The 17242-nt window shown below is 53.6% G+C and overlaps 1 protein-coding gene across 1 annotated transcript in view; it reads left to right on the forward strand.

Moving 5' to 3' along the window:
* PADI1 (peptidyl arginine deiminase 1) overlaps positions 1-16630 on the forward strand; it is a 31912-nt gene extending 15282 nt beyond the window's left edge. The window contains exons 9-16 of the mRNA XM_010373028.1: positions 971-1094; positions 1482-1589; positions 3573-3724; positions 8373-8517; positions 9681-9774; positions 10756-10835; positions 11723-11848; positions 14614-16630. Coding sequence (XP_010371330.1) covers positions 971-1094; positions 1482-1589; positions 3573-3724; positions 8373-8517; positions 9681-9774; positions 10756-10835; positions 11723-11848; positions 14614-14847 — 1063 coding nt within the window. The 3' untranslated portion in view covers positions 14848-16630. The remainder of the gene's footprint in view (positions 1-970; positions 1095-1481; positions 1590-3572; positions 3725-8372; positions 8518-9680; positions 9775-10755; positions 10836-11722; positions 11849-14613) is intronic.
* Positions 16631-17242: the final 612 nt, after the last annotated feature.

The following is a 17242-nucleotide window of genomic DNA, read 5'->3' on the forward strand; positions in this document are numbered from 1 at the left end:
TGCGCGCCTCACTCAGACTAACGGATTCATTGTGGGCACCAATTCAGCTGGTGGTAGGACAGCAGCAGGTGGGCTGGGGCCCCACCCTGCCCAACCCTGACCCACCCTGCCTTGTGCAGCTAAGGCCCCTCCCAGGTCACTGGCTCAAGCTCTGGTTTTCCTGCCCATCCTGTCCTGTGGCTGCAGCTCCAGAATATCTCAGATTTAGTCTGGGCAGTGGGACCAGGCTCTGCACAGGCTGCTGGTGACCATCGGAGACCTACCCTCACTGTGACATGGGTACAATCCCATGCCTGCTAAGGATGTGGGAACCCAGTCCTCTGGTCTCACTGCAAGCCCGATCTCACCCAGCTCGCTGGTCCTTCTGCCGCCTCTCAGAATCCTCACCATGCCCTTGAGGGAAGGACCAGCCTCGACTGGCAAAGCCCTGCCAGGCCTCCGTGCCAGAGGTCAGACCACTGGAAAAAGCCACAGTTGAGCTGGACATAAGTTAAAAGGCTGGGAAAGGTGTGGCCAAACAGGTTTGCTCTGCTTCCCTGGGTCTAGGTGTGTGTAGGTATTAAAAAGAGACTCTTCTCCTGCTTGCTAACCCCACCCTGACCCCTTTGCTTAGGCCAGTTGTGTGGAACAGGAGTAGACGGGGCCACCTGCCCCTCACTGCTATTTTAACCCAAGAGATTCAGCCCCAGGTCACCTCTGTGGCGACTTCCCTGACTCCCTGTGCTAGGTTAGGTGCCCTGCCTCTGGGCTCCACAGCCTGCGCTTATGCCTCACCTTGCTCCTGTCACCTGATATGATCTGGAGACTTTATCCATCTTCCCCATGGGCCTATGAGCCTCTCAAAGTCATGAACTGGAACCCCTGTATCCCAGAGGCTGCACAGGGCCCAGCACAAACTGAATCAAGGCCACTCACACCTCAGCCACAGTCAGAGGTCATTAGCATGCTCCCCTCTCCCTGCCTTTTACAGTGTGACGGACACTCACGGCTCCAATGAGAAATTCTTGGAGGACATGTCTTACCTGACGTTGAAAGCCAACTGCAAGCTGATCATCTGCCCTCGAGTTGAAAATCGAAATGACCGCTGGATCCAGGTGGGAGCCGAAGCCGGCTCCAGAAGAGAGCTGGGGGCAGCCTGGGAAGCCTGCAGCCTGGCTTGGGGAAAGGGAAGCCGCACAGGTGCCTGATGGACCTCCGTGTCGCTAGAGAAGCCACGGCAGCCTGGGCCAGGCTTCTGGGGCGAGGGCTTTTCCGCTGCCTGCATCAGCCGCAGCCTCCACTGCTGCCCTCCAAACGCTCTGGTCCCAGACGAGAGTCCTCTCCTGGCTGAGGTCCTGAGAGGTCTCACTTCTACCTCTGCCCCTCACCAGATCTTAGGGAAGATCTGCTGCCCTGCCCTGCCCCAGGCCCGGTGGGGACCATCCTGTTCTGTAACCCACCCTAAAAAGGTCACCATGGCTTTTTCATCTCTCCCCTCCCAGGACGAGATGGAGTTTGGCTACATCGAGGCCCCTCACAAATCCTTCCCCGTGGTCTTTGACTCCCCCCGGAACAGAGGCCTGAAGGATTTCCCCTATAAGAGGATCCTGGTATGTGGCGACAGGCAGAGTGCGGAAACCCTGGCTGGGTCCTCCTGGAGGGGCACTGGTGGAGTCTCTTCTGGGCTTGGTCCTATAAGGCTCGGAGAACAGGAAAAGGGGGCAGAAGTATACAGGAGGTGGGACAGCAGCAAACTGGGGAGCCAGTGGGGAGTTTGGGCAAGAGATGGAAATGATATGCAAATCACATGCAAATAGGCAGCAGCCTGATTATTCCTGTGTTGAGAGGGGCAGGTCAGCAGAGCTCTTCTGGAGAAGGGACTGACTGGTCACCAAGAGGGAATTGGCAACATGGTCAGCTTTGGGGAGACCAAGCTGCCTTTTGGAGGGAATGTACCCTTAGTGAGCCTGCATGGCTCTTGTTCTTCACAGCTAGGTCCTCTCTTTAGGTGTCAAATGTTTTCTGAACACCTACCATGTGCCAGGCACTGTGCTACCTCCTGTGCACAAGATGGCAACAGCAGCACCCACCATTACGTATTGAGTTCCAGGCACTGTCTCCTAGCTTTCCATGGCTTACCTCATGAATTCCATGGGGCACGCCTATACATAAGTGCTATCATTATTTCCTCTTTATGGATGAGGAAACCAAGGCTCAGGGAGGTTAAGTAACTTGCCCAAGGCCATGTAGCAAGTTAATAGTGGCACCAAGATGCAAAGCTAGAGGGGCTGTCCCCACAGCCCTGCACTCAGCCTCAAGTGCACTACCCCTCCAGGTGAGCCCATGGTCTCTGCCTGTTTCCCGGCTCCCACTCCCCCACTGCTGGGACAGTCCCAGTCCAGGTAGGAGCTGTGATGGGATGCAGTCTGTGGGCACACAGAGCAGGGACATTCATCCCAGCCTGAGGGATCGGGTGACAATGAAGCCAGCAGGTGAGTGCACCTGCCGGGGCCAGTGTGCTGGAGAGAGACCCACCTGACCTGCCCCGGGCTTGGCCTATAGGGGCCAGGGGATTTTTTCACTGATTTCTGCTCTCCTCTTTATCACTTTCATTTTCCACTTTCTTCGTGTTTAGTTTGCTGTTCTTTTTCTAGCTTCAAATGGAATCTAAGATGATTCAGCCTTTTCCTAAAAAACACACGTGTTTTATTATTTATTTATTTATTTTGAAACGGCGTCTCGCACTGTTGCCTGGGCTGGAGTGCAATGGCGCAATCTCAGCTCACCGCAACCTCTGCCTCCCGGGTTCGAGCGACTCTCCTGCCTCAGCTTCCCAAGTAGCTGGGATTACAGGCGCCCCCTTCCCCCACCACCATGCCAGGTTAATTTTTTGTATTTTTAGTAGAGATGGGGTTTCACCATGTTGTCCAGGCTGATCTCGAACTCCTGACCTCGTGATCCACCCACCTTGGTCTCCCAAAGTGCTAGGATTACCGGCATGAGCCACCTTGCCTGGCCTACTTTGTTTTATGAGACAGGGTCTTGCTCTGTCACCCAGGCTGGAGTGCAGTGGTGCAGTCCTAGCTCACTGCAGCCTCCACCTCCTAGGCTCAAGCCATCCTCCCACTTCAGCCTCCTGAGGAGCCAGGAACTCAGGCATGCCTCACCATGCTCGGTTTAAATATACATGTCTAGAGCTCTGGCAACTCCCTAGCAGTGCTGCCTCACCAACATCCCATGAGTTTTAATGTGCTATCAAAAGACAGCAGATTTTTATGAACTTTCACTTCAAAATCTTGTCTAATTCCCTCTTTGATTTCTTCTTTGATCTATGGATACCTTAGATGTGTATTGCTTAATTTCCAAACATTTGGGGGAATTTCTAGTTATCTTTTGGTTATTGATTTGACTTTAACTGCATGGTTCTCAGAGCCCGGGGGGATTTGTAAAAAGTGGACAGAGATCGTTTTTCAAGCACCAGGAGCCATGGAGTGGGAGGCGCCCAGCATCTTCCCTTTGCTCCAAGAAGTGCCTCGTCCTGTCCTCACTGACCTCTCCTTCTTGGGGCGGGGGTCTCGCTGGTCCTTCCATAGGGTCCTGACTTTGGATATGTGACCCGGGAGATCCCACTCTCTGGTCCCTCCAGCCTTGACTCCTTTGGCAACCTGGACGTCAGTCCGCCTGTCACGGTGGGCAGCATGGAGTACCCTCTTGGCCGGATCCTCATCGGGAGCAGCTTCCCCAAGTGAGGGGCTGGGGTGGGAGGTGGGGCGGCACAAGGGGTTGACCGCAGCATCCACCCTCCCTGTGCCCCCATCACAAACACAATTCCCCAGTCTGATAAGTGGTCTTAACTTCCTGTGTGGAATCCTGGAATCAAAGACTCGGCAGCCTAGGATCTCAAAAGATCACAGAATCTTAGGAGAAAACTCACATGCTTGTGGCCTGTGATCTTTTGATCTACCTCATTTTATGGGCTTAATGAGTCATCAACATTAAAGAGATATCAGGGGGCCTCCCATAAAAAGCCAGGTTTCTGGCTTCTCATGAAAAACTGGAGAAGCTGGGGAGGTGAGATATAGTCTGGCACAGAGACGGAGGAATAGACTCATTGACTTCTCCCATTAGGAAGTCAGACTAGCTTCTGTCCTAACCATGGCTTAAAAGGGCCCTGAGGTCATGAAGTTCCCAGAGCAGGTGGCTGCAGGTAAGCAAGTGACTGGCCAGGATACCCTGATGACAGAGGTGAGTCAGTGGATCTCACCCTGGACAGATGTGATGCAGCAGGAAACAAGGTAGTTAGGTTTTAACGCTCAAACAGGTGGCGATGTCTGTTAGGTCCTGCTGAATGGGTACACACCCTCCCTGCAGGTAATCAAACAATGGGGTGTGCAATGCAGGGTCCTGGTGGGTTCCTCTGTTTCCTCCCTGGAGATGACACCCACTGCAAGCCCTGGAGTTCACCTTCCTATTTGTGGGGTTTTTGCACGGCAGGGGTGCCCCCACTTGCCCCCCAAGCCCTGGCTGACCAGCTGGTCTCCATCCCAGAGGAGTCAGGCAGTGCTGAGAAGGTCACAGCCTTACCTGGTGAATCTGGCAGTCTCAGAGCTCTGGATCGGATGAGGTAAGGCTTCCTGGCACCCACCCAGGCACGTAACTGGGTGCCCAGGCAGGGTGCCTAGGGCTGAGACTGGCCAGGCGAGAGGCATGTGACTCATGCCCAGACACTACTGTGTGTGCTGTTCTGCCCACACCCTTGGGGGCAGACAGGCCTTGAGGCCTCAGGACGGTCTTTCTCTAACTCAGGGAGGAAGCTGTGAGGAAGGAGCACAGGCTTTGGAATCAGATGGACTTGGGTTTGAGTCCTGGCCCTGCCACTTGCCGGCCACATGATTTGGGATGTGTCCCCCAAACCAGTGTTTACCATAGTGCCTGGCACACAATAGGTACTCAATTAATTCATTTAAAAATATTTATTGTGTGCCAGGCACAGTTAAAGGTACTGGGGATACATCAGTGAACAAAAGAGATGCATTTTAAATGAGCAAATTATTTTATACTCCATGCCTCAGTTTCCTTATCTTTAAAATGGGCCTGATGAAAATCCCAGTCCCAGCTATAGAATCAGCATTACTGGGGATAAAGAATTCGTGTCATCCACCTCTTGAATGCTTAGGTATTTTTCAGTTGGCCCCAGTAGTGGAGCTGCTTCACAGCAGGTGGAACTAATTGGACAAAATGTATTGACCACCTACTACCCACTACGTGTCACACCCATAGTGCTTCTCCGAGGCTACCTCATTGAATTTCTTTTTTTTTTCTTTCTTTTTTTTTTTTTTTTGAGACGGAGTCTCGCTCTGTCGCCCAGGCTGAAGTGCAGTGGCGCGATCTCGGCTCACTGCAAGCTCCGCCTCCCGGGTTTACGCCATTCTCCTGCCTCAGCCTCCCGAGTAGCTGGGACTACAGGCGCCCGCCATCTCGCCCGGCTAGTTTTTTGTATTTTTTTAAATAGAGACGGGGTTTCACCGTGTAGGCCAGGATGGTCTCGATCTCCTGACCTCGTGATCCACCCGTCTCGGCCTCCCAAAGTGCTGGGATTACAGGCTTGAGCCACCGCGCCCGGCCTACCTCATTGAATTTCTACAACAACCCTGTGAGGCTGAGAGCATCATCATCCCCATTTTACAGATACGGAAGCTGAGGCTTGGAAAAGTTAAGTTACGTGCATTCTTTCATACGTTCATTTACCAATTCAGTAAATATTTATGGAGACTTCCTATAGGCCAAGCCCAAGGTTGAATGCCAGGGATACAGAAATGGCTGAGGAGCTTGCCCTTGAGATTTAGAGTCTAATGAGGGAGACAGTGAAACAATGGATCAGAGAGGGCATCACATATCATCCCACGTGCGGTGTCCCAGAAGGCTTCCTAGGGGCAGCCAACAATATTGACGCATAATCATAAAGGGTAAGCAGACTTCAGGCAGGTAAGGAAAGAAGCAAAGTAGGCTGGGCGCAGTGGCTCATGCACTTTGGGAGGCCGAGGTGGGTGGGTCACCTGAGGCCAAGAGTTCGAGACCAGCGTGGCCAACATGATGAAACCTCATCTCTACTAAAAATACTAAAATTAGCTGGGTGTGGTGGTGCACACCCATGGTCCCAGCTACTTGAGAGGCTGAAGCAGGAGAATTGCTTGAACCCAGGAGATGGAGGTTGCGTTGAGCCGAGATCATGCCACTGCACTCCAGCCTGGGCAACAGAGCAAGACTCCATCTCAGGAAGGGAAGGAAGGAAGGAAGGAAGGAAGGAAGGAAGGAAGGAAGGAAGGAAGGAAGGAAGGAAGGCAGGCAGGCAGGCAAGTAGCGTGGAGTGGACCAGTGTTGCAGGCAGAGGGAAGAGTACAGGCAGAAGCCTGGAAGCCAGAGAAGGTACAGCTCCAAGGAAAAGTGGAAAGAACTCGGTATGGGTGGCATGCAGATGAGCGGGGATGGACTGGTAGGACCTCAGGCAGGAGGGGGCTCTGCAGGTCCAGCTGGGGACAGAGTTCGGGGAGAAATCGTTCTGTTCAGATGCCTCACAGGGCGGTTCTCTCCTCCGGGATCCCTGGGACCTGGGCTCAGGGGCCGAGCTCAGAGGATGCAGGCTCAGGAAGGGGAGGGGCTCCTTGGTGTTCTCCAAGGACTTTGCTTGCTTCTCTGTCCCAGGCTCCTGCCCCAGTCTCTGTATCATGCTGCAACAAATGGGCATCCTTACCTGTCTGCTCCCACAAGCCTCACGAGCCAGCGAACCAAGCCAGGAGCCTTCTCTCAAGGGTGCAGGGGTCTGTTCTGGGAATTCCCAGGCACAGAGCAAGGACCCCACATGGAAAAGTGAGGGGTCTCCAGTGTGGACGTGTCCCCATTCCATTGGCTGTTGCATTGAAAACCAGGAATCAGGCCTTTGGTGGACAGATGGGACCTGAGGTTTGAAAAGGGTTGGCTACGTACTTAGGACCACACCGCAAGTTAGCAGTACGGTCAGAACCCAGGTCTCCTTCTACCTGGGCCCCAGACTCAAATTTAGCACCTCAGGCTGCTGTCCAGTGACCCTGCCTTGGTTTCTGACCTTAGCAGTGGACAAAACAGACAACCAAACATTCCGGCAGCGAGAAACAGACAATAAGTGAACAAAACAAATAAGTACCTCCGATCATATGTATGAATATAGTATGAATGCATGAAGAAATGCACATAACTTTAATTTTCTGGGCCTCAGCTTCCTCATCTGTAAAATGGGGACAGTAATGGTCCCCACCCCACAGGGCTGTCATAAGGATTAAATGAGGTAGCCTGGGTAAAGCATGTGTGTGGCACATGTCAGTAAATGTTTGTCTCAGGTTTGCTGAGAGTCTGATGTTTAAATAAAGCCTTGAAGGAAAAGAGGCAGTTAGGCCAGACACAGTGGCCCTCACTTGCAGTCCCAGTGCTGTGGGAGGCCGAGGTGGGGGGCTCGCTTGAATCCAGGGGTTTAAGACTAGCCTGGGTGGCATGGTGAAACTCCACCTCCACAAAAAATACAAAAATTAGCCCTGCGTGGTGGCACATACCTGTAGTCCAAGCTACTTGGGAGGCTGAGGTGGGAGGATCGCTTGAGCATAGGAAGTTGAGGCTGCAGTGAGCCATGATCACAACACTGCACTCCAGCATGGGTGACAGAGTGAGTGAGACCCTGTCTCAAAAAAAAAAAAAAAAAGGAGAGAGAGAAAGAAAGAAGAAAGAAGAGAAAAAAGAAAGAAAGAAAGAAAGAAAGAAAGAAAGAAAGAAAGAAAGAAAGAAAGAAAGAAAGAAAGAAAGAAAGAGAAAGAAAGAATGAAAGGAAGGAAGGAGGGAGAAGGCAAAGAAAAACGAAGAAAGAGAAAAGAAGGAAAGAAAGAAAGAAGAGGCAGTTAAAGATGTGGCTACTTAGGAGAATATTCCAGGGTGTAGAAACAGCCATCCAAAGGCCCTGAGGCAGGAGCAGGCTGGAGACAGCAGACCAGCAGGGAGGCCAGTGGACCTGGAGCCAAGTGACCAAAGAGGTGCGCAGTGGGGAGTGAGGCCAGACAGCTTGGCCGAACATGCTTCAGATGTAACTTTGAGTTGGTATTTGTATGTGTATCATAGGGTCATCAGGAGGATTAAACAAGACACTTAGTGAGAGTACCCTAAGGACAGCACACAGTAGGTGCTCACATGCCCACACAAATCCACAGTCCATTTTCTGTTGTCTTGGCCCCTCCACCCTCTACGCCCCACATTTAAAGCGTTCTTTGAGCAATCCCGCCCCCTGGTGGCAGATCTGATGATGACTCAGAGGCAAGACCTGATGCCTCCCAGGCACAAGGTGACTGACTGCCCGCCCTCTCCCTCCTGGCCAGGTCCGGCGGGCGGCAGATGGCCAGGGTGGTGCGGAACTTCCTGAAGGCCCAGCAGGTGCAGGCACCCGTGGAGCTCTACTCGGACTGGCTCTCTGTGGGCCATGTGGACGAGTTCCTGACCTTTGTGCCTACCTCTGACCAAAAGGTGCGTCCCCTCCCTCCCTGCTTGAGCCACCTCTGCCCCTGTCTGACCTGATGGGATAAGTTAGGGCAAAGCCATCTAGAACCAGCTCAACCCTGTGCCCCGAGTAAGCTCTGGACTGGGGCATTCTCTGGGTCAGGGCACCCCGACACGCTCATCCTCACACTTCCTGGGTATTTGTGCTTGAACTCAAATCCCTTAGCCAACGGTCAGGAATGATATTGATAATAATTGGTAATATTTACTGAGCACCTACTATGTGCCAAATACTCACATGTTTTAATTCATTTAATCCTCCAACAAGCCCATCAGGTGGGTGCAATTATTATTGCCCCATTTTACAAGTGAGGAAATTGAGGCTCAGAAGGGCCATTAACCCATCCCAGCTCACCCAGCCTGCAGGTGTCAGGATATGATTCAAATCCTGGTTCTGGGCCTCTACGGTAAGCCTTGCAGAGGTGGCTGGGGAAGGCATGGCCAGGGAGCCAGCAGCCTGGGAGAAGAGGCTTACCAGTGACCAGTGGTTACAGCTCTGCTAGGGACAGCTCTGACAGTGAGGGAGGAGACATTTGAATTGGGTATTTTGTTTTTGTTGTTTGTTTGTTTTTGAGACAGAGTCTTGCTCTGTCGCCCAGGCTGGAGAGAAATAGCGCGATCTCGGCTCACGACAACTCCACCTGCTGGGTTCAAGTGATTCTCTTGCCTCAGCCTCCCAAGTAGCTGGGATTACGCCACCATGTCCAGCTAAGTTTTTGTCTCTTTAGTAGAGATGGGGTTTCACCCTGTTGGCCAGGCTGGTCTCAAACTCCTGACTGCAGGTGATCCGCCCACCTTGGCCTCCCAAAGTGCTGGGATGACAGGCGTGAGCCACCACGCCCAGCCCTGAATTGGGCCTTGAAGGAAGAAGTCAGAATGCCGTGGTGGGCAAAATGCAAAGGGCTTCCAGGGAGGGAGAACGGCACAGACAAAGTTCTGGAGGTGGGAACCTGCTTGGTCCCCGGTCCTGCTTGGAGGACCGGGAGAGCTGCAGACAGTGCTTTGTGGCTGGGGTGCAGACTGAGCGGGAGAGGGGAGTCCCAAGCACTGTCAGGCCCCTCCTGAGTCTGGGGTCTCCTGTGTCTAGGGGGACCCTGTCCACTGAGTCATTCTCCCTCCCTCTGTGCCAGGGCTTCCGGCTGCTCCTGGCTAGCCCTAGCGCTTGCCTCAAACTCTTCCAAGAGAAGAAAGAAGAGGGCTATGGCGAGGCGGCCCAGTTTGATGGTGAGTGCCAATGACCCGGCCACCCCTGGGGAGCCCTGCCCTTTCCTCACCATCCTTGGTTACAGTCCCTGCACCTGCAGGGCTCTCAGCTGGGCTCAGAACCCAACACCCACTCTCCATGTCTTGGGCCTCCAGGTCCTCTGATGGGTGAGGAAGTTCCTGGGCCACACCCCAGCAGAGGAAAGGCACAGGAAACCATGAGTGCCCCTGGTGCCAGTCAATGCCAGGCACGTTCTTGTTCTCGCTCCCGTGTGATCTCTCCTCCCTCTTCCTTATCCCTGTTCACAGAAGTGGAAACTGAGGCTCAGAGAGGAGAAGTGGCTTGGCCAGGGCTGTGCAGCCAGGGAGCAGCAGGGCTGGGGGCTCGAGAGAGGAAGGAGGAGAAACCAGGCTTGGTCAGGGCCCCTCTGCAGAGCTTCCTGGAGGAGCTAACAGACCCTCCAAGGGCTTGCTTGGCCCACCTCCCCTCCTTGTCACAGCCTCAGTGTTCTCATCTGGCGAATAGAGCATTGGAATGGATGTGGTGCCGCTGTCCACAAAGATAGTCCTGGGTTTAAATCCTGGTCTTGGCATTTGCTGGCTCTGGTATCAAGGGTGTGTTCTGAACCTCTCAGTGCCTCAGTTTCCTCTTCTCTGAGTTGTAGGTGATAATTAATCCCTCTTATAGTTGCTTTAAATATTAATAATACATTAAGTGGGATGTCCAGAGCATGGCAGACATTCAATAATGGTACCTGTGCCATAATTATTAGGCTCCGAGTCCTGAGTCACTTTCTGAGAGGTTCCTCATCCATCACCAGGTTATCCTTGCAGCCAGGGCCTGGTCCCATCAGGGTTCTCAGTCTGGACTTTCTCTATCCTGGCTTCTGACCCTGGCACTGAGGTAGGAGAGAAATCCTGGCCTGGATTATGTAGCCCCAGGCCAAAGAGGGCCTCCAGGCAGTGCTCCCTGAGCTATGCATTGTCTTTCTCTTCTTGCAGGGTTAAAACACCAGGCAAAAATAAGCATTAATGAGATGCTGGCAGACAGACACCTCCAGAGAGACAATCTTCATGCACAGGTGAGAGGCAGGACCACCAGCTGCTCTAAGAGATCCTTTCCCTTCCAGGGAGAAGCAGCCCCAGGAACTGCTGGCAGGGACGGGCGGCGGGGGGGCGGGGGGGACGTTGTCAGGGATTCGGCGCTGGAGCTCTGACGGTCCTGGGGGCTGCTGGGGCCTGTGGGTAGGATAGAGCCTCTGCCTTCAGGAACCCACAGTCTGATGGAAGAGACAGAGCCATGCCCTCAGGGAGCTCCCAGCCTAATGAGGGAGACCTGGCCCCACTCTGGGGCAATGACCTATTTCCACAGAGGCAAACCTGAGCCTCTCATCCAAGAAGTCTGGTGAAATGCGAGACGAGAGACATGGCGGGGAAAGAGGACCTTGCGGGGCCCAGAGGTGGGGCGGGTAAGAGTCAGGGGGATTCTGTGAGAACAGGTAAAGCAAGGTGTCAGGAAGGGGCAGGGCTCAACCCAAGATAAAAAGTGCCTGCCCTGTGCAAGGTGAAGGGGCTAGTGCAGAGTCGGTGCTCAGTGAACGGGAGGAGGCCCCTTACCCCTCCCCGGTGGTGCCCAGCACTTTCTCCTAAGCCGCTGAGAAGAGACAGCAGCACCAGCCACGCTGTGGCTGGGGCTGAGACAGTGTGTTGTACTGACAAGAATATTTGCATCCAGAAACTGTGTGGGTTCAGAGCCCAGCTCTGGCACTTCCTAGCCGTGTGCACTTGAGCAGGTTGCTTGAGCCTCAGTTTCCCCCAGACAGCAATGGTTTCTATGGCACAAAGCTGTTGTGAGGCTTCAAGGAGCTAACGGGCCCAGAGGGCTCCACACGGGCCTGGCACACAGTAGGTGCTTGGCTAGTATGATGTTCTTCCTGGTCCCGGGCTACCCAGCTGCCTCCTTCCCCAGAAATGCATTGACTGGAACCGTAATGTACTGAAGCAGGAGCTGGGCCTGGCAGAGAGTGACATCGTGGACATTCCTCAGCTCTTCTTCCTGAAAAACTTCTATGCAGAAGCCTTCTTCCCAGACATGGTGAGAGCCCTTGGGCAGGGTCCTGCTGGGGGATCTGCAGGGCTACCAGAAGAAGCACTCCCTGGCCCAGGGCAGGCTGGTGCAGAGGCTGGAGGGCCCTGCGGACCTCTCCAGGGTCTGTTTTTGTGAATATAGAGAACATTCCCATCAGTGACTCTCAACCGGGGCAATTTTGCCCCCAGGGGATTTTTTGTTGCCACAGGGAGGTGCGTGCCCCTGGCATCTGGTGGGTAGAAGCCAGGGATTTCACTAAACATCCTACAGGGCATAGGATGCCCCGCCACAAAGCACTTTTTTTTTTCTCACCCAGACGGAAAAAGAAAACGTGGTTTGGTTCCAAGTGTTTCAGGCTTCTCTCTCTGGGTCTGAACTGCCTGCTGTGTTCCCACCACAGTCCCTCACTTGCTGCTCCCCAGTGGGGGTCCTGTGTCACGCAGGCAGGCAGGCGGGGGCGGGCGGTCGCCTCACTGACTCTCATTAACCGGGCAGCTGACAAGGAGATGGGCAGATGTGATCTCACCTGGGAGAGATGTGATCTCGCCTGAGCGATGCTATCGGGATGGACCTGGCCCGAGTGCCCATTAACCTCTTGGGAAAGGATGTTGGGGTGTTGGCAGCTGGGAGGGATGGTCCCCCAGGATGGGGATAGACCCTCTTTCTTTACACTGCGGTCTTTAGCTTGAATCCCTCTTTTGGGACAAGCCGGGGGTTGAAAGTGGATGTTGGAATCAGGATGCAGGTTGTGGGAGGTGGGGAGGACCCGTGTGCTTTCCTGACTCCCCCTGGGAAGATTCCAGCCTGTAGGTCCTGGCAGAGACCTCCAAGCAGGATTTCTCGACTCTGTAGCTCTATTGCTGTTTTAGGCTGGATAAGCCTTTGTTGTAGATGCTGTACTGTGCCTCGCAGGATGTTTAGTGGCCTCCCTGGTCTCTACCCACTAGATGCCAATAGCACTCTCCTAGTTGTGACAACCGAAAATGCCTTAGTGGACAAAATCATCCCTGATTGAGAACCACTGCTTGAAGTCAGGCAGTATTGTCTGTTAGAACATTCTGTGCTGATGACAATGTTCCATATCTGCACAATACAGTCCAGTAGCCACTCAGCTACCACCTGAAATGTGGCTAGTGTCGATGAAGAACAGAAATTGTAACTTTATGTAAGTTTAATTTTAATTTAAACAACTGCATGTGGCAGTGGCTACTGTGGTGGACAGCAGAGCTCTAAGGGACTACTAAGCTCTGGTTCTGGCTGAAGGTGCGGGGAGGGCCTAGGCTGGAGCGTGTGTGACTGTGGCCTGGCCTCTGTCTGCTGGAAGCCCCCTGCCTGTGGGCCATCCTGTGGGGATTCCCTAGCTTCATTCCAGGCTCTGCTGAAGGAGCCCAGCTTGTCTTCACTGGAGAGTCCCATAGGGAACACCCAGTTAAACCCTTGGTTTGTCAGATGGGGAAACTGAGGCTTAGAAGCAGCGTGGGTCATGTGTCTGAGGTCACACAGTGAGCGAGTGGCGGAGTTGGGACCAGCCCCCAATCCCATGACTCCTCATTTAGGAGGAAGCAGATGCCCGGCTGGCTCTGACCCTGGCCCTGGTCCTGGTCCTGGTCCTGGCTCTTTTCTCCTCTTTCTGCCTTTTGCCCCCTACATGCCCCACCCCCACTCCCACCCCAGCATGTTCTGGCCCATTAGTAGGCAAAGAGGTAGTTCAGGGTCAAGGCCAGGGGACTGACCTCATGGGACCTTCCAGCTTTATGTTGGTCCCTGACATGGATGAGGGTGGGGCGGACTTGAGGGTTGGGGGCAGAGCATGGAGAATTTGAGGGCAGAGTCCAGGACAGGCTCACCAAGAACCCAAGACAGCCCAGAGCTGCCCTCTAGAGAGAAGGTCCGGAGTCCCCTTTGAACACCAAGGGTTGCCCTTTTTGACCTCTTGCCATCAACCTGGGCAGATATTTCCTCTAAGAAACCCCCATACCACTGCATGGGGGAGAATTCCCATCCCTAGGATTAGGGCCCCAAGCCAGGTCCACAACCAAGGGAAGGAGGGGTGCCCCCAGAGTTAAACTCAAGTCTCCCCAAAGGCTTTCAGCCTCTTCCCCCAACTCCTCAGTCCCGCAGGTGGCCAGATACAAAGAGCATGGGTTTTGGCATCGGTCAGATCCAAGTCCAAATGTCAGTCTCATCATTCTCTGGCTGTATGATTATGTGACTTAACCTGTCTGAGCCACAGCTTCAGAGGCAGGCTGTGAGATTTAGTGATAATATACCTGGCACATAGAAAATGCTCAATAAATGCTAACAATGATCAGGGCTGCCAAGACAGACAGTTAAGCAAGCTGTATACTGCAAAAGCACACCACACTTTGGAAGACATTCACACCACAGACCTTCTAGATGTGTATATTTGTTGTACAAGTTTCTGGCAGATGACACGAAAATCTCTTGTTCTAACAAAGTTGCTATAATATGACAGTTTTCTCATAGATGGAAGAAAGTGTTGGAGAAGTGGTTCTTTTTTTTTTTTTTTTAATGTACAAAATTGCTGGTAGCCCTGGCTGTTGTTCAACCTTATTTCCAACCCTGAATCTGTTTCTCCTCTGCTTTCATAGACCCTAACTCTTGAGCAAACCCCAGTCCTAGAGCCCTTTGTGGGCTCTAGCGAAGGCCAACCCATTCCGCAGGGCCTGTCTTATTCTGGCAAGGAAGGGGTGCCAGAAGCACAGTGCTTGCAGCCAGACAGCCTCCCTCTTGCCTTTTCTCTCTTGCAGGTTAACATGGTGGTCTTAGACAAGTACCTGGGCATCCCCAAGCCCTACGGGCCCATCATCAATGGCCGCTGCTGCCTGGAGGAGAAGGTGCAGTCCCTGCTGGAGCCTCTGGGCCTGCACTGCATCTTCATTGATGACTACTCGTCCTACCACGAGCTGCAGGGCGAGATCCACTGTGGCACCAACGTGCGCAGGAAACCCTCTCCCTTCAAATGGTGGAACATGGTGCCCTGAGCCTGCCCCCACCCGCCATTCTCTCTGCCCTCTTGCTGGGGAACCCCGCCAGGGTGAGGGCAAGGAACAACCACCTGGCCTCCATTCTCTTGGGGGAGCCTTGGCACTTTGCAAACATCCTGGCCCCCGTGGGCACCATGACACAGGGATGGATACCACCCACCCTCGCCTCTGGACTGGCCTACCCAACCCGAGAAGAACGTACATCATTCTTCCCTCGCCTCTTCCCCACCCACAGCCCCCAGAGGCTCCGGACCAACAATGTTAGCATGTTCGAGAATGGCTGTGGGTGGCCTAGGGAGATGGGCCCCACTTTGAATTGCTCCCCCTTCATTCTGATGCCTCCCTGGGGAACAAGGACAATAACTTTGTGTCTGCACCAGGAATGGGGCCCAGAGGACCCGGGGTCTGGTGTGCCAGGCACCAGGCTGCCTCTGCTCTTGGAAAGCTAGGAAAGGAGATCAGAAACATCCTCTGCCCCATCCAGATTTCTTCTCCCAAAGGGGGTCCAAGGCTGTGACACTTACCTCCACCCCCATCCAGCACTCTTCAGCTGTGTGTGGACAAACAAGGACAGAAAAACCCAGTGTCCAAGGGCCGATTTCAATAGAAAAAAAAAAAAGACAACAAAATTTTAATAACTGCCTCCAACCTCAGAAGAGTGATTGTTACCTTTCTGGAAAGACTTTAATTACCAGAGCCGACTTCTCCCTCCTCAGAAATGCTGAGAGGCCAATGTGAGGCCTGAGGACACACGAAGGAAGATGGGGCAGGAGGGGACGAGGTCAGGATGGCAGAGTGTGTGATGATGGATTTGGGGGCCTAGAGGTGTCCATGGCTCCTGGGCTGGGATTTTGAACTCTGGATTTGAAGGGAGCTGGCGCTTCCAGATGTAGCAGGGGTGGGGGCCCAGATGTTAGAAGAGGGTGTGTGTGTTGGGAGGAAATTAGGTTCTCTCTGAAGGTGGAGTTTAATTTCCTTTAATAGTCTTTAATTATTCCCCTTCATTCTGCAGGCAGTGGGAGGGGAAGGCTTACCCGGTCTCTCTCGGCAACCCAGGGACCCTGCACATAGCATGGGTTTCACCCCTGAATAAACCGCTGTGGGAGGCCCGTGTTCCCTCCCACAGTAGGGAAGACAGCTGCCACGGGAGGTTCATAGGCCTGAGTGCGGTCACTGAGACAGGCACAGGCAGTCTGGTTCAGCTGGGCTGCAGGGCACGGGCAGGAGAAAGCCAGCCTACCCTCTTCCCCCACCCCCAGTGTGGTCATTGCAGGGCAGTCAGCCCTAGAGCCTCTGCCCATCTAGGTTTCTGGTGGCCCCTGGGGAGACCTCACACTGAGCCAACTACTGTCACTCTTTTAAGCAACAAAAGCTAGCCTGGAACTGCTATGGTTAAGCAGTGCTATGGTTAAGTGGATGAGCAGGAACCTGAAAATCCCCTTCTGGAAGGTTCTACAGAACCGCATTTGCAAGCTCCTGCTTTAACCTGAGCACCCTCTGCTCAGGATCATACCCCAGGCTGCACTGAGTCAAGAAGGAGAAGGAGGCTCTGAACGGGCCGGGGGTGTGAGCTGGGGTTGGGATTCCCCCAAGAAAGAGCTGTGGGTAGGAGGGGAGTGGGCATTGCAGAGATAGGGCTGGGGGTCAGGGCCACCCTGGGTATGAGAAGCTCTGGAGTTGCTGCTGGGCCATCGAGGGGCCCTGGTGTTGGCTCTGAGAATGTTCTGGGTAACCAGTCATCTCCTTTCTGATCAATAAAAATGTCGACATGCATTTCTTACAGGGCTGTCTCCCCAGCCTGTTTGTTGGGTTGGGGAGGAGGGGAGGAAAGCGGAGAAGCCTGCTTCCAGTTCCACCCACTATGCAGCTGCTTGGCTCAACTTCTGCTGCCACAGGCAGACCCTGCTCAGCTGGGAGAGCCTCACAGTGCCATGGCCAGTGCCAGGCAGGCTGATTCAGCAGGATGACTGGCACATGCCTCTTGCTCTGGGGCTGATGGCCCTGCTGAGATGGAGATCAGATCGGGGGAGGGATGGGTCCTGCCTCTTCCTCTCTCCTCTCTTCCTTCAGCATCTCCTCCATCTCTCAGGGAGGACAGGTCGGGGAGGCAGCCTGGGTCCTATTAATAGAGGTGAGAGTTCCCCAGCAGGGCTAGTTCCCAGGGCCACAGGCCACTACAGTTCCCTTTCTGGTTTTTGTTTAGTTTTGTTTTGTTTGAGGTTGAGTCTTGCTCTGTCACCCAGGCTGGAGTGCAGTGGTGCGATCACAGCTCATTACAGCCTTGAATTCTTGTGCTCAAGTGATCCTCCCACCTCAGCCTCCTGAGTAGCTGGGAATACAGGCACAGGCCACCATGCCCAGCAAAGTGCTAATTTATTTTTTACAGAGCTGG

The sequence above is a fragment of the Rhinopithecus roxellana genome, chromosome 12 (assembly GCF_007565055.1).
Source record: "Rhinopithecus roxellana isolate Shanxi Qingling chromosome 12, ASM756505v1, whole genome shotgun sequence".
Taxonomy (NCBI): Eukaryota; Metazoa; Chordata; class Mammalia; order Primates; family Cercopithecidae; genus Rhinopithecus; species Rhinopithecus roxellana.